The sequence below is a fragment of the Ornithorhynchus anatinus genome, chromosome 11 (assembly GCF_004115215.2).
Source record: "Ornithorhynchus anatinus isolate Pmale09 chromosome 11, mOrnAna1.pri.v4, whole genome shotgun sequence".
Lineage (NCBI taxonomy): Eukaryota > Metazoa > Chordata > Mammalia > Monotremata > Ornithorhynchidae > Ornithorhynchus > Ornithorhynchus anatinus.
The window spans coordinates 33317165-33330824 of NC_041738.1; the positions used below are offsets into that span (position 1 = coordinate 33317165).

The 13660-nt window shown below is 49.7% G+C and overlaps 1 protein-coding gene across 3 annotated transcripts in view; it reads left to right on the forward strand.

Annotated features, from left to right (window-relative positions):
- Positions 1-13660, forward strand: part of GNAO1 (G protein subunit alpha o1) — a 206960-nt gene that overhangs the window by 168345 nt on the left and 24955 nt on the right. For all 3 annotated transcript variants that reach the window (XM_029076199.2, XM_029076196.2, XM_029076197.2), the window contains exons 4-5: positions 4109-4269; positions 11079-11207. In XM_029076199.2, coding sequence (XP_028932032.1) covers positions 4109-4269; positions 11079-11207 — 290 coding nt within the window. The remainder of the gene's footprint in view (positions 1-4108; positions 4270-11078; positions 11208-13660) is intronic.

Sequence of the window (13660 nt, forward strand, 5' to 3'; positions counted from 1 at the left end):
TAAGGTTGCATTTAAGTTAAGGTTTGCATTTTAGCTACGGGTTATTCATTTTGTTACCAGTTCTTTTAAGGCTGGATATGTAATTTAACCACCCACAGATTAAATCAGTTTCTCCACATTCCAGCCCAGATTTCTGTCAGAGCAGGAAGCTGAGCTCAGGGCTTGGAAGCGTTGTACGTTTCTTCGCACTGGCATGTGGACTGCGGTCCCGGGGCCACTTGCTTCAGGCAGGCGTGATTTTGGTGAGGATAAGCATTGGAGGAATGTTGCTTTCCTTCTGGCTCCATCTGATTGTTTCAGAGATTCCTGAATGTTTTGTATCCCTGTGACTGGAACCAAGAAGGGTGGAAGGAGGCAGCTTCATCAGAGTCCATTAACTGGGAACTTGTTTCTCGCTGAAAAAATGTCAAGGGAAAGAAATCCCAGAATCCTCCCTTGAGGTTCAGCGCTAACATTTTTCTTCATTGATTCTTTACCTTGCAGAGGAGACTACTGTCTCTCCTCAAATATCTTTTCTGTTCTCTGTCACTTTCTCTTGCTCTTTAGGTCCGCTTGGATATATATTTGTGATTTGGGGTATTTGAGTTAGTTCTGCCTCGGCATTCGATTGTAGGCTCCGTGAGGGCATGGCTCATTTCTTCTTCTTCCTTTGTACCTCCACATTTGCCTCGTACAGCATCTCACAGTCAGGGTTCAACAGAAACCGTTGCCTGACTGACGACTGTCTCTTCCAGACTCTTCACCCAACACGCTTCTTAGTCTGTCTGCTTTCGGGCAAAACCTTGATATCAGCCTTGATGACTGAAATCTTCCCATGTTGATTCAGTAGTTTCCCATCTCGGAGGGACTTTCCCATCAAGTCAAAGGGTTGGGAAGGGTGTTGGTGGAATGGAGGAGGTTGGGAGGGACGCAGAGGGAAAGTGGGAGGAGAGGCGGTAGAGAGGGAGAGGTCTGGCGGGAAAGGGCTGATTTTAGAAGGAAGAGGTCATTCTTGGCCTTGGACCTGTGTCTGCCGAGGGGCTGGCGATCGAGGCCAGATGGGGAAAGCACTGCTTCCTGTTTCACTGTGTCACCTTCCGAGCAACCTCGGGGAGCTGCGAGGTATATTTTAGTGGCTTAAATCTGGCGCAGAAATCCAAGGATGGCGTTTAAGGGAACCCCCAGAGGACTGGCTTGCGGGTGCTGTTTCTCCCAGTTGTTTGAGCCAGCAGAGTGGCAGGAGCCATTAGTACTGGGGTCTCAGCAAGAGGGGACAGAACGGCGGGAGGGGGGGGAGGGCGGGGAGAGGAGGGCACTCGACAGGGGGTGGGAAGAAGCCGCTCAATCAGGCAGGGCTTGAAGATGATCCCGCTGGGTCCAGGGAAGGCTGAGGACGATAAGGTCAGACACAGTATGGGCTGGCATCCGGGAGCGTGAGCAAAGAAAGGACTGCTTCTTCTCACGCACGGTTAATTGCTTGTTGGGCTCGATGCCCGGGCAGCCACCTAGATTGGCTGAGCCAGGAGCCTCACTCTCAGGAGAGCGGGTGGGTTGGGGCTTCCATCAGGGACCCCTGGGCTTGTGGAAGTGGCATCGTGTTATGCCCCGGGCCAAAGGGCAAAACCAAGACGGTTCTGAAATTTGAATGAGATGGGACTGACCCTGAGACGTCACCCTACTTTGTCCCCACTCGGGTTTCTAAAGGCCAGGGGCCTTTCTGGGTGGGAGTTTCGGGGGCCTGCACACGTTTGGATGTCCAGAATGGAGTCTGTGAAACAAACGAGAATCAGTGTGGCCTAGTGGATAGAGCATGGGCCTAGGAGTCGGAAGGACCTGGGTTCTAATCCCACATCCGTCCCGCGTCTGCTGTGGGACCTCAGGCAAGTTACTTCACTTCTCTGGGCCTCAGTTACCTCATCTGTGAAATGGGGATTGAGACTGTGAGCCCCCCGTGTGGAACAGGGACTGAGTCCAAGCTGATTGGCTTTTATCCACCCCAGCGCTCAGAACAATGCCTGGCACGTAGTAAGCACTTAACAAATACCATTATTGTTATAATTATTATTATTCTCTGTGCCTCAATTACCTCATCTGTAAAATGAGGATTAAGACTGTGAGCCCCACGTGAGACAGGGACTGTGACCAACCTGATTTGCTTGTATCTACCCCAGCGTTTAGTACAGTGCCTGGCAAGCGCTTAGCGAATACCATCAAAAAAGAAAAATGCCCTTCGTTCTGGAAGTGATGAATGCTTGCCCTCTTCTTAATGGGTCTGAGGGGGGAGGACCCCATCCCACTGGGCTCCCGGGCTCCCTTGAGGACATGAACTCTTCTGAAGACTTAGTGAAGAGCCAGGCTCCAGAGAGCCCCATGCAGGGACTTCTGTTTGTTGCTGGGGCGCTAAAGTGGGATATTTGACAGGAAACACCTAGAAGGCATTTGGAGCAGAAGGCTGGGCAGAGTTGATGGTTGAGCTGCAGGGAGAAGATGGGAGGACTGGACATAGCCAGATGGGCTGCGATGAGTCATTTCCTGGGCAGGCCATAATTGCAAAGTTTGTTCTCATTCGTAACCTCCAAACTTTAGCAATGGGCAGAATCTGAGGAGTAAATGGCAACTTAAGGGACAGTCTGTTGCTGCCAAGGGACCTTCCTGAGGGCTCTGGACCCCTACCAGCCTTCGCATTTGGGGCAGAATCTCTTGTTCTCAAAAACTCCTCCAGATGTTGTGTTTGTTCCCTTTTTTGCTCATCTCAAATTGTTCTCTCTTGAAAGGATGATCCCTTTCAAGAAGAAGGTAAACATCATTCCATCAGCTCCTCCCACCCATTTTCTTCTCCCTTCAGGACAGAGCCCTGACCTCCAAAGAGTGGAGGCTGTTGTACCATCCAGAAATCACTCCACAGCTCTATGCCTGACAACGTATGGCACAAGGCACTTTTTAGAGCAGAGAGAGAGGAACCCAGGCCCTGCCCTCAAGATGTTTCCAGTCTCATCACGGTCGTAGGGCAGTGGGAGACCTTTGTCTTTGCTTCAGTTGGATGGCCTAGTTTTTTCTAGACTGTGAGCCTATTGTGGGCAGGGATTGTCTCTATTTGTTGCTGAATTGTACTTCCCAAGCACTTAGTAGTGTGCTCTGCACACAGTAAGCGCTCAATAAATACAATTGAATGAACTTGGACTTTGCCCCCTCAAACAGCCAGTTTACCCTCCTGCCCTGTCACTTCGGTCTGGGCCCACAGTTTGGATCTTCGTGATGTCAGTCGATCAATCCATGGTATTTATTGAGTGTCTGTCGTGTGCAGAGCTCTGTACTGAGCACTTGGGAAGATACAATAAAACAGAGTTGGTAGAACATGGTCTCTGCACACAAGGAGCTTACAGTCTTTAGGGGAATATTGAGAGTAAAATAGATGAGGAATAGGAGAAACAGAGTATAAGTGTAGAAACCTAGATTTCTCTCAAGGTAGCTCGTTCAGTCTTCCCCTCCCTAATAAACTATAGCCAGAGTCTACGTATGTTTTCTGCAATGCTGATATGACAGCTGTCTCCTAACTAGAAACCATGGATATCAAGAAATCTGCTCCTCCTCATACTTCGTTGTTTTTTTTTTAAAAAAAAAGGTATTTGTTAAGCACTTACTACGTATCAAACACTGTTCTTCTAAGTGCTGGGGTAAGTTCAGGTTAATTACTCGGACGCAGTCCCTGTCCCTCATGGGCCTCACAGTCTAAGTAGGAGGGAGAAGAGGTATTTAATCCCCGTTTTACAATTGACGAAACTGAGGCACAGAGAAGTTAAGTGACTTGCCCAAGGTCACAAAGCAGACAAGTGGTGAAGCCAGGATTAAAACCTATGATCTTCTGATTCCCAGGCCTGTGCTCTATCCACTAAGCCACACTACTTCTCCCAGTGCTCTGCACACAGTAGGCCCTCAATAAATACCAGTGATTGAGTGATTCACCCCCCAACTGTACGGCCTCCCTCACGATCTGCTCCACCCAAAACCACATTCCTTTATAAAGAACCAAAGAATATAAGATTAAAGGGAGGAGGAAAGAATCCTTGGTTAGCAAAATGTCTTCCTAATCTGCTCTTCACACCCCCTCTCCTATTTTGTTTCTTTCCAGGCTGATGCTAAAATGGTGTGTGACGTGGTAAGTCGAATGGAAGACACAGAACCCTTCTCTCCAGAACTGCTGTCAGCCATGATGAGACTCTGGGCAGACTCTGGAACCCAGGAGTGCTTCAACAGGTCCCGAGAATATCAGCTTAATGACTCTGCCAAATAGTAAGTGGATCTGCCCAGGGTGGGCAGAGTCGACGGGGGTGGGAGTGGGGGTGGGCGGAGTCCTCTCGTCGGGGAATCCTTGGTGGGCTCCTGCCTAGAATAACTACATTACAGTCCAACAGTTGCTCGTGGGCAGGTTCAGAATAGGCCACAAGGCCGGAAATTTCCACCACTTTATCCAGAGAGCAGGTGGGACCAAACTTTCCATTTTGCTCCCGCAACATCGGGCCCCATCCCCAAATCAAGGTCCATAGTTGGAAACAACCCTGGTTCCCATCATTGCTTGCTTGCCCGCTCCATCATATAACCTAAACCGGACCAGCCAAACGTGAGAGTGGCATTCCGACATTTGTTCGTGGCAAACTTCCTGTGAGCTAGAGAGACCACTGGGAAAATGAGAGTGAGTTCAGAAAGGAGGTCTAGACCTGAGAGTCCAGAGAATCCTTAGCTCTATGTGGCACTGAGGCCCAGAAAAGTAAAGTGACTTACTTGCCCAAGGTCACACAGCAGACAAGTGGCGGAGCCAGGATTAGAACCCAGAATCCTCTGACTCTCAGGCCTGGGCTCTAACTACTAGGCTACTTTGCCTCTCTGTTACCCAGGCTCCAGCTATGTCCCCACTTGGGCCGTGGTGACTGCAACAGCTCTCCAGGAAAATGCTCCTGCAACTTTTTAACAACAATTGGAAACAGCGATCTGCGGCTCTCGAGTGTTTCATCACCAAAAGTCTCTGCAAACAGGAGTTAATTAACTCTTACGATTCTGCCCAGCTATTGTCCTGAGGTGCCGAGCCCATTTAATTTATCTGTGCCTCACTTACCGCATCTGTAAAATGGGGATTAAAACTGTGAGCTCCATGTGGGACAGGGACTGCGTCCAACCTGATTAGTTGAATCTAAGCGCGTAGAACAGTGCTTGACACATAGTAAGTGCTTAAGAAATACCATCATTCTTATTTTGGGACCCATTGAGGAAACCCATAAACTGCTCAGGGTGTCTGAGGTAGCCATCTACGCTGCTCTGATTTGTCCCCAGTTGAAGTGGCCTGTTCTGTTCTGTTGGGCTCCACATCCCGGTTTCCGGTGGTTCCTGGTTCTCTGCCTTATGTGTATGTGTCCGGCTTACTGTCTGTCTTCGTTTCTGAGTCTGTCTCTGTCTTTATCCTTGTCTATCCGGCTTATTTCTCATTTGTCCTCCATTATATTCAGACTTTTTTCCCCACCACTTGGAAGTCCCTCCTCCCTTGGATCTTAGATTTAAAGATCTTAATTTTCCTCTTATACTGTAAGCTTATTGTGGGCAGGGAGCGTGTCTATCAACTCTGTTATATTGTACTCTCCCAAGCACTTAGTACCGTGCTCTGCACACAGTAAGTGCCCAGTAAATACCATTGATTGAAAGAGCCAAAAGGCGAATTCTTGCTTGTTTCAGGACCACAGTTCTCCATTTTTTTCCCCAGTGCAGGGGAACCAAGGCCAAGTCGCTTGGTGGTTCCATATGTAACCACCAGGTGACACCCCAGAAGACGAATTGGGGTCTGAAAAAGTAAATTCAAAAATTCGAGTAAAGTGACCAGGAAATAGTCCCCTGAGGAAAACCTTCATAATAATAATGGTATTTATTAAGCACTTACTATGTGCCAAGCACTGTACTAATCTCTGAAGTAGATAAAAAAATAACCAGGTCGGACACAGTCCCTGTCCCACACAAGGCTCACAGTCTAAGTAATCAATTAATAGTATTTATAGTATTAATAATAATGTTTATAATCGATGGCATTTATTGAGCGCTTACTGGGTTCAGAGCACTGTCCTAAGTCTTTGTAGGAGGGAGAAGAGGTATTTAATCCCCATTTTACAGATGAGGAAACAGAGGCAAAGTGACTTGCCCACGGTCACACTGCAGGCAAGTAGCGGAGCCAGAGTTAAAAGCCAGGTCCTCTGCCTCCCGGGCCTGAGCCCTTTCCACTAGGCCATGCTACTTCATCTGCGGGAAAGAGAGGACCTTTATCAGCACCTAGGAGAAAGTGGCAGCTGGACAAGGAGGAAAGACGAGTTGTTCCCATCATTCACGTTTCTGATTTTGGTCAGAGGCATTTTTAGTTCCAGTCAACTGTTTGCATTTTGCTATTTTTCTCTGATGATTTACCAGAAAGCACCCCACACTTTCATTAAGTTGCCTTTGGTGCTTCCAGGTAGTTACCGTGGGGGCTTCAAAAGGGGCTCGAGTTAAATCGGCCAGTCTCCAGACCCCGTTGGTCTTCCCATCACTGCTCATTACAGGGAAGGAGCGTGTCTGCTAATTTTGTTATATCGTACTCTCCCAAGTCCTTAGTACAGTGCTCTGCACATAGTAAGCGCTCAATAAATGCCACTGACTAATTCTTTAAACCCTGGAGGTGGCACCCATCACAGGCCTTCACCCTCCCCCTTTATTTAATCTGTGACTTGGTCCTGAGATTTATTTGAAAATTAAATGGCTTCGTATGCCATTCAGGAATCAGATACATCTGAGGCCCAGTGCCATCTTGCCCATTGTAAGGTCTGAATCATATCCGGGTCCCTGCTACTAGTTTAACTCTGCCAAATCACTAACCCTGTGTGCCTCCATTTTTCCCATCTGTTCAATGTACAGTGTAAACCAAAACCCACGTCATGAGGAGCGGCTAAGTAGAAGCAAAGGGGGCTTCAGAGGAATACAAAATGGTGATTACATCCGAGGCTTGGGGCACTGGGTAGGGTACCAGAAGCCCAAGGGAGAGGGATAAGAACGAGCTGTGGGTGTCGTTTCACAGCATTTTCTCTAGGTGTGAAATTGGGTGAGAATCTTTGACCTCCCAGGAATGGAGAAAACATTCTGAAACAAATAAAATCCAGGGGCTTCCAGTTCTCCTGGATCTCTGAATCAAAGCCACACTGATCACCACTATCAACAGGCTTCATTCTTTCAATTTACTCTGTTCTTTCCCGGTGAGACTCTGTTGTAGTAATACTGTGGATTAAGCACTTACTTTGGGCACAGCACTGTACTTAGCGCAAGGAAAGAGTGCCCGGGGGGAATTAGATATGGACTTTGTCCCTCGAGGGACTCAAACTCTTTGTGGCTGAATTGAATGTGCCTCCTCACCCTCTCCTCTCCAGCTGTACCCAGCTCAGAGTAGCCATTGAGCCCTCCCTGGGTGGCAAGCCTGGTGTCTTATATTCACGGGGGCTCTTGGGGAGGTCCTGATGCAGTGTGTTTGTCAGCAGCTGCTGGAGGGACCTGGGGCACAGGGGAAGTTGGGGTATCTTCGGGGGGGATTCCAGGGAGGTGGGGACAGGATGGAGGGAGGAGAATCCCAAGCCCCCATGTACCCCTGAAACTAGGCTGAAACTACAAAGACCTGACAGTTGGAACGTAAGCTCTTTGTGGGCAGGGAATACATCTGTTATATCATTATATTGTATTCTCCCAGGTGCTTAGTATGGTGCTCTGCACCCAATAAGCGCTCAATAAATACGATTGACTCACATGTCATGCCAAGGCGTAGTTGATTCATTCAGTCTTTCACGCAAGCACTTACTGAGAGGTGAGGGTGAGGAGGCACATTCAATTCAGCCACACAGAGTTTGAGTCCCTCAAGGGACAAAGGCCATATCTAATTCCCGCCGGGCACTCTTTCCTAGCACTTAAGTACAGTGCTCTGCCCGAGGCACCCCTGCCCTTAGTACAGTGCTTAGCACAGAGTAATCACTTAACAAATACCATAAAAAAGGGGTATTAGAACTCTTAGGTTTGCCAGTAGGAGGAGAGGGCAACTGGGTTTAGGGAAGTAGGGTATCATGGCCATCTAGCCATGGGCCCTGCTTGGGGAAGTCCTGGACTCCACTGTCCAGACACTCATCCATTCCCCTGTGTCTACCCCAGCGCTTAGAACAGTGTTCTGCACGTAGTAAGCGCTTAACGAATACCAGCATTATTATTATTATCCTTCCCCCAGCAAGGGACACAGAATCCACATGATTGAGGGCAGACAAGTCCCTGCCCTCAGGGAGCTCATAACCTAATCCTGCCTCTGGCCTGGAAAGCCCTCCCTCCTCAAACCTGACAGACAATCACTCTCCCCCCTTTCAAAGCCTTATTGAAGGCACATCTCCTCCAAGAGCTCTTCCCAGATTAATCCCCACTTTTCCTCATCCCCCACTCCCTTCTGCATCACCCTGACTTGCCTCCTTTGCTCTTCCCCCTTGCCCCAGCCCCACAGCACTTATGAATATATCTGTCATTTAATTTATTTGTATCGATGTCTGTCTCCTCACCTCTGTGAGCTCATTATGGGAAGGGAATATCACTGTTTATGGTTGTATTGTACTGTACTTTCCAAGGACAGGCGCATCAGGTAAGACACATCCCCTGCCCTGCATGTCACAGTCTTCATCCCCATTTTACAGATGAGGTAACTGAGAAACAGAGAAATTAGGTGACTTGGCCAAGATCACAAAGCAGACAAGTGAGAAGCAGCGTGGCTTAGTGGATAGAATATGGGCCTGGGAGTCAGAAGGACCTGGGTTCTAATCCCAGCTCTGCCATTTGCTGGGTGACCTTGGGCAAATCTATTAACTTCTCTGGGCCTCAGTTCCCTCATCTGTAAAATGGGGATTAAGACTATGAACCCTCTGTTGGATAGGGTCTGTGTCCAACTCAATTATCTTGTATCCACCCCAGCTCTTAGAACGGTGCCTGGCACATAGTAAGTGCTTAACAAATACCATAATTATTATTAATCATTATTATTACTATTATACCTGCCCTCCCTACTTCATAGATTGTGAGCCTCAGGTGAGAGAGGGACTGCATCCCATCTGGCAACCTTGTTTCTAACTTCATACTCAAGCTCAGTGCCTAGCAGAAAGTGAGCACTTAAAGATACCATAATCAATCAGTGGTATTTATTGACCACTCACCGTGTACAGAGGTCAGTATTAAATGCCCAGGCGAGTATAATACATTTGAGTAGACAGACACATCCCTGCCCACAAGGAACTTAAAGACCGTAGACCGTAATTATCATTGTCATTCCCCAAGGTCGCCACTGTCCTTTTAGAGCATCTCGAACCATTCACTGGCGTCTTCAACCGCTGCAGCTGCACCCCGAAGGTGGCATATGGACGCTGTCATTAAGCCTTAATCAGCAGCCTAATGCTGGTAAAATCTCCAGGCCTCGGTTCCACCATATTAGCCAGTCAATCCCAGTCAGGGGGCCCTGCCACCTAGATTTATCCGAGCAAGATGGTCCCCGTTCGTTTCCGGAGAGTGGGCGGGCCGGTACCTGTTGCCTCTCATGGAGATTGGGTTCTGACCCTGGGCCAGAGTGGCTGACGTGCAGAAGACGAGCCACGGAAGCTACTATCGCATCAGTCAATCAATCGATCAAATTTATGGTGTGCTTACTGTGTGCAGAGCACCGTACTAAGCGCTTGGGAGAGTACAATATAGCAGAATTGGTAGATGCCTACCCTGCCTACTTTGAACTTACAATTTAGAGGGGAAGACAGACGTTAATATAAGTAAATTACGGCTATGAACATAAGTGTCGCGGGACTGAGGGAGCGGTGAATAAAGGGTGCAAGGGCAGGAGATTATAGGAGAAGAGCAAATGGGGATTTAGTCCGGGAAGGCCTTTTGGAAGAGATGTGCCTTTAGTAAGGCTTTGGAGATGGGGAATGAGGAAAGGTAGGACCAAGAGTTGCCTGGAAGTAAACCAAGGCCCTGTTCAGCTCTTCCCCCAAGGGATTTCACCTGGGGGACACTCAGGCCGGAGAGGAGCATCAGGGGGATTAGAACTCAAGTACTCAAGTACTCTACATTTGGTCACTGGAAGAGGCTGTGCCCGGAGCAACGGTTTCAGTCCCCAAAGCTCTTTCTGGCCATTCTCCTGCCTTTAGGGCAGTGTGAGGGGGTGACACTGCCTCACCCATGAAAAGACAACCAATCTATATGTTGCCCATCAGCTAGAGAGGCTCTCCTTACCGGCAGATTTTAAATGTGTCAGGAAAGGAGTGGAGGAGATGGCATTTTTAATCAAATGGGAGGTTGAAGGCAACCAGAAGTTATCACTCAAAGGTATTTAATCAGTCGGGGGTATTTGAGCGCTTACTGTGTGCAGAACAAGCGTGGCTCAGTGGAAAGAGCCCAGGCTTGGGAGTCAGAAGTCATAGGTTCGAATCCTGGCTCTGCCACTTGTCAGCTGTGTGACTGTGGGCAAGTCACTTCACTTCTCTGTGCCTCAGTTACCTCATCCGTAAAATGGGGATTAACTGGGAGCCTCATGTGGGACAACCTGATGACCCTGTATCTACCCCAGCGCTTAGAACAGTGCCCTGCATATAGTAAGCCCTTAACAAATACCAACATTATTATTATTGTACTAAGTGCTTGGGAGCATAGAAAACAGAGTGGATGGGCCCGTTCCCTGCCCACAACGAGCTTACAGTCTAGAGAGTCCTGTAGGTCTTGAAACCCTGGGCTGGGGCTGGGACAGGGACAGGCCCAAAGCAGAGCCCACAGCAGTTCCGAGAGGGGTCATACCGGTGGAGGAAGAGAGCTGTGGACGGGACCAGGGGTCGAAGGAGTCTGTGACACAGCATTGGAGTCACCAACCCAGCCTGAACTTCCTCTCAGAGATTTTCCGGAAGGCACTTGCTCCCGAAATCCAAAACGATCCATGATGTATCCCTCCAAGTCCTTAGCGTAGCGCTCTGCACACGGTGAGCGCTCGGCAATTGCCGTTGATCGATCGATCGGTTCCCTTGTGTTTTGTCTCCTCCCAGCTACCTTGACAGCTTAGATCGAATCGGAGCCAGCGACTACCAGCCCACGGAACAAGACATCCTCCGAACCAGGGTCAAAACTACCGGCATCGTAGAAACCCACTTCACGTTCAAAAACCTGCACTTCAGGTGAGGTCCCGGAGCCGGCCGGGTACTGGGGAGCAGATGCCAACTGCGGAGTAGCGGCACCCACTTCAGGGTTGTGGAAGGCAGTGCCGAGCTGGCGAAGCTGCCCCCGGGACCCAACTCACCCCAAATTGCAGGTGGACTTCTCTGTCCGACAGTGGCCATTTATCGTTATTATTATTATGTTCTTTTTAAATTAGTAGTAGTAGTAGTAGTAATAGTTTTTGTTAAGTGCTTACTTATGTGCCAGGCACAGTTCTGAGTGCTGAGATAGATACAAGGTAATGAGGTTGGACACAGTCCGTGACCCACATGGGACTCATGGTCTTACTCCCCATTTTACGGATGAGGTAACTGAGACACAGAAGCCAAGTGATTTTCCCAAGGTCACACAGCAGACAAATGGTGGAGCTGGGATTAAAACCCAGGTCCTTCTGGCTCCCAGGCCCGTGCTCTATCCACTAGGCCGGGCTGCCTCAGAGTCTCCACCCTGGCTTGTCACCTGTCGCTCATGGATATCACCCGGGGCCTGGCACATGGGTGGCTTTGGGGACTGGTGTCCCATCTGGGACACCGCAACACCGCATCCCTGCAGGAAAAACCTGTGCTCCCAGAAACGCTTTCTCCCCCGCATCCCAGCTTTCCCTCGCTGCCTGCTCGACAGTTGAGCCAGAGCCCTGTGTGGATGATTCTCGGACCGCTGTGAGGCCCCAGATGCAGCATTATGGTCTCTCTGCAGGACAGGGCAGGAGCAGGTGCTGACCGGAGAGCAACAGAGCTTTGCGCGGATGCTCAGGGCTTTAGCAATTAGCAAGCCTGGCAGGGACCTCCGTGGAAAAGCGGCATGAGATGGTCTTTTGCCTGATGCACCCGAATGCTTCTCCCCAACAAGATAACCTCGTGCCCGGGGCTTCAGGGGTCCAAGCGACCAGGGGGATGTCATGGACATGCCTACCTGCCTCCTGGGTCCACCTGCTCTCTGGCTCCTTCTGGAAGGGGTCCAGGATGAGGCGCCGACTGATCCCTGCCACGCCACACCCTGTACGGACGGTCTGACCGCTCAAGTGGCAGCTGCTGGCCCGTGGCCCTGGGCCTTTCCGGAGAGCGAGCTCACCGGGCTGGACCCGAGGTGGCCACCTCTCAGCTGCCCTCAGGCACTCACATGACATGCTCCAAAAGTGTGAGACCTGGGAGAGCCCCTAGAATTGCCAGAGCGAGGCCCAGAGTTCCAGGTTCGGGCTGTTTCCCAAGGTGCTAGTCAGTCAGTCGTCAGAGAAGCAGCGAGGCTTAGTGGAAAGGGCACGAGCTTGGGAGTCAGAGGACGTGGGTCCTAATCCCGGCTCCGCCACTTGTCTCTGTGTGACCTCGGGCAAGCCGCTCAACTTCTCTGTTACCTCATCTGTAAAACGGGGATTGAGACTGAGCCCCATGTGGGACGACCTGATTACCTCGTATCTACCCCAGCACTTAGAACAGTGCTTGGCACATAGTAAGCGCTTAACAGATACCACGGTCAATATCATTATTATTATTATTGTAATTATTGAGCGCTTACTGTGTGTAGAGCACCGTATTAAGTGTTCGGGAGAGTACAGTGTAACGATAAACAGATGCATTCCCTGCTCACAAAGAGCTTACAGTCTGGAGAGGGAGACAGACATTAATATGAATAAATAAATTACGGCTATGTACGTAGGTGCTGTGGGGCTGGGCGGGGGTATGAATAAAGGGAGTAAGTCAGGGTGACGTAGAAGGGAGTCGGAGAAGAGGAGAGGAAGGCTTAGTCGGGGAAGGCCTCTTGGAGGAGATGGGTCTTCAGTAAAGCTTTGAATGGGGGGACAGTAACTGTCTGTCGGACATGAGGAGGGAGAGCATTCCAGACCTGAGGCAAGAAGTGGATGATAGGTCTGCGGCGAGATGGACGAGCTGCCCTCCTGGCTCTCTACAATCACTCACACATCCCACGGGCCTAGCGGGAGGTTTCTAGGGTTGATCTAAGCACTTAGTACAATGGTCAGCACATAGTAAGCACTCAATAAATACCACTGATTGATCTGTGATCGGGCTGATTAGCTTGCTCGTAAGGTAATTCACTTAGCCTGTAAAACACCAAGGCAGGACCGTGTCTCCTCCTGAACCTGCCTCGTGAGTCTCGGGAGCCTCTGGTCTGGAGTCACTCTGGTTTGCCGTGAAGCGGGTAAGATGAATGAAGAGTCCCGTTGGGGTCAAGAACGGCGTCCCACCTCATAACCTCATACCTCATTTCTACTGCAGCACTTAGCACTACGTGCTTAATAAATGCCATAATTATTATTGAGAGGGCTGGTGGTTAGGTCGCTTCCATGGTCATTCAAGGAGCCTAGCAACCGTAACTTCCTGTCCTGGGGGAGAACGCTGATGCAGAAATATGGGCATTCAGGTAATGGGTCCAATGGGTCCGGTCCTCCCTTTGCATC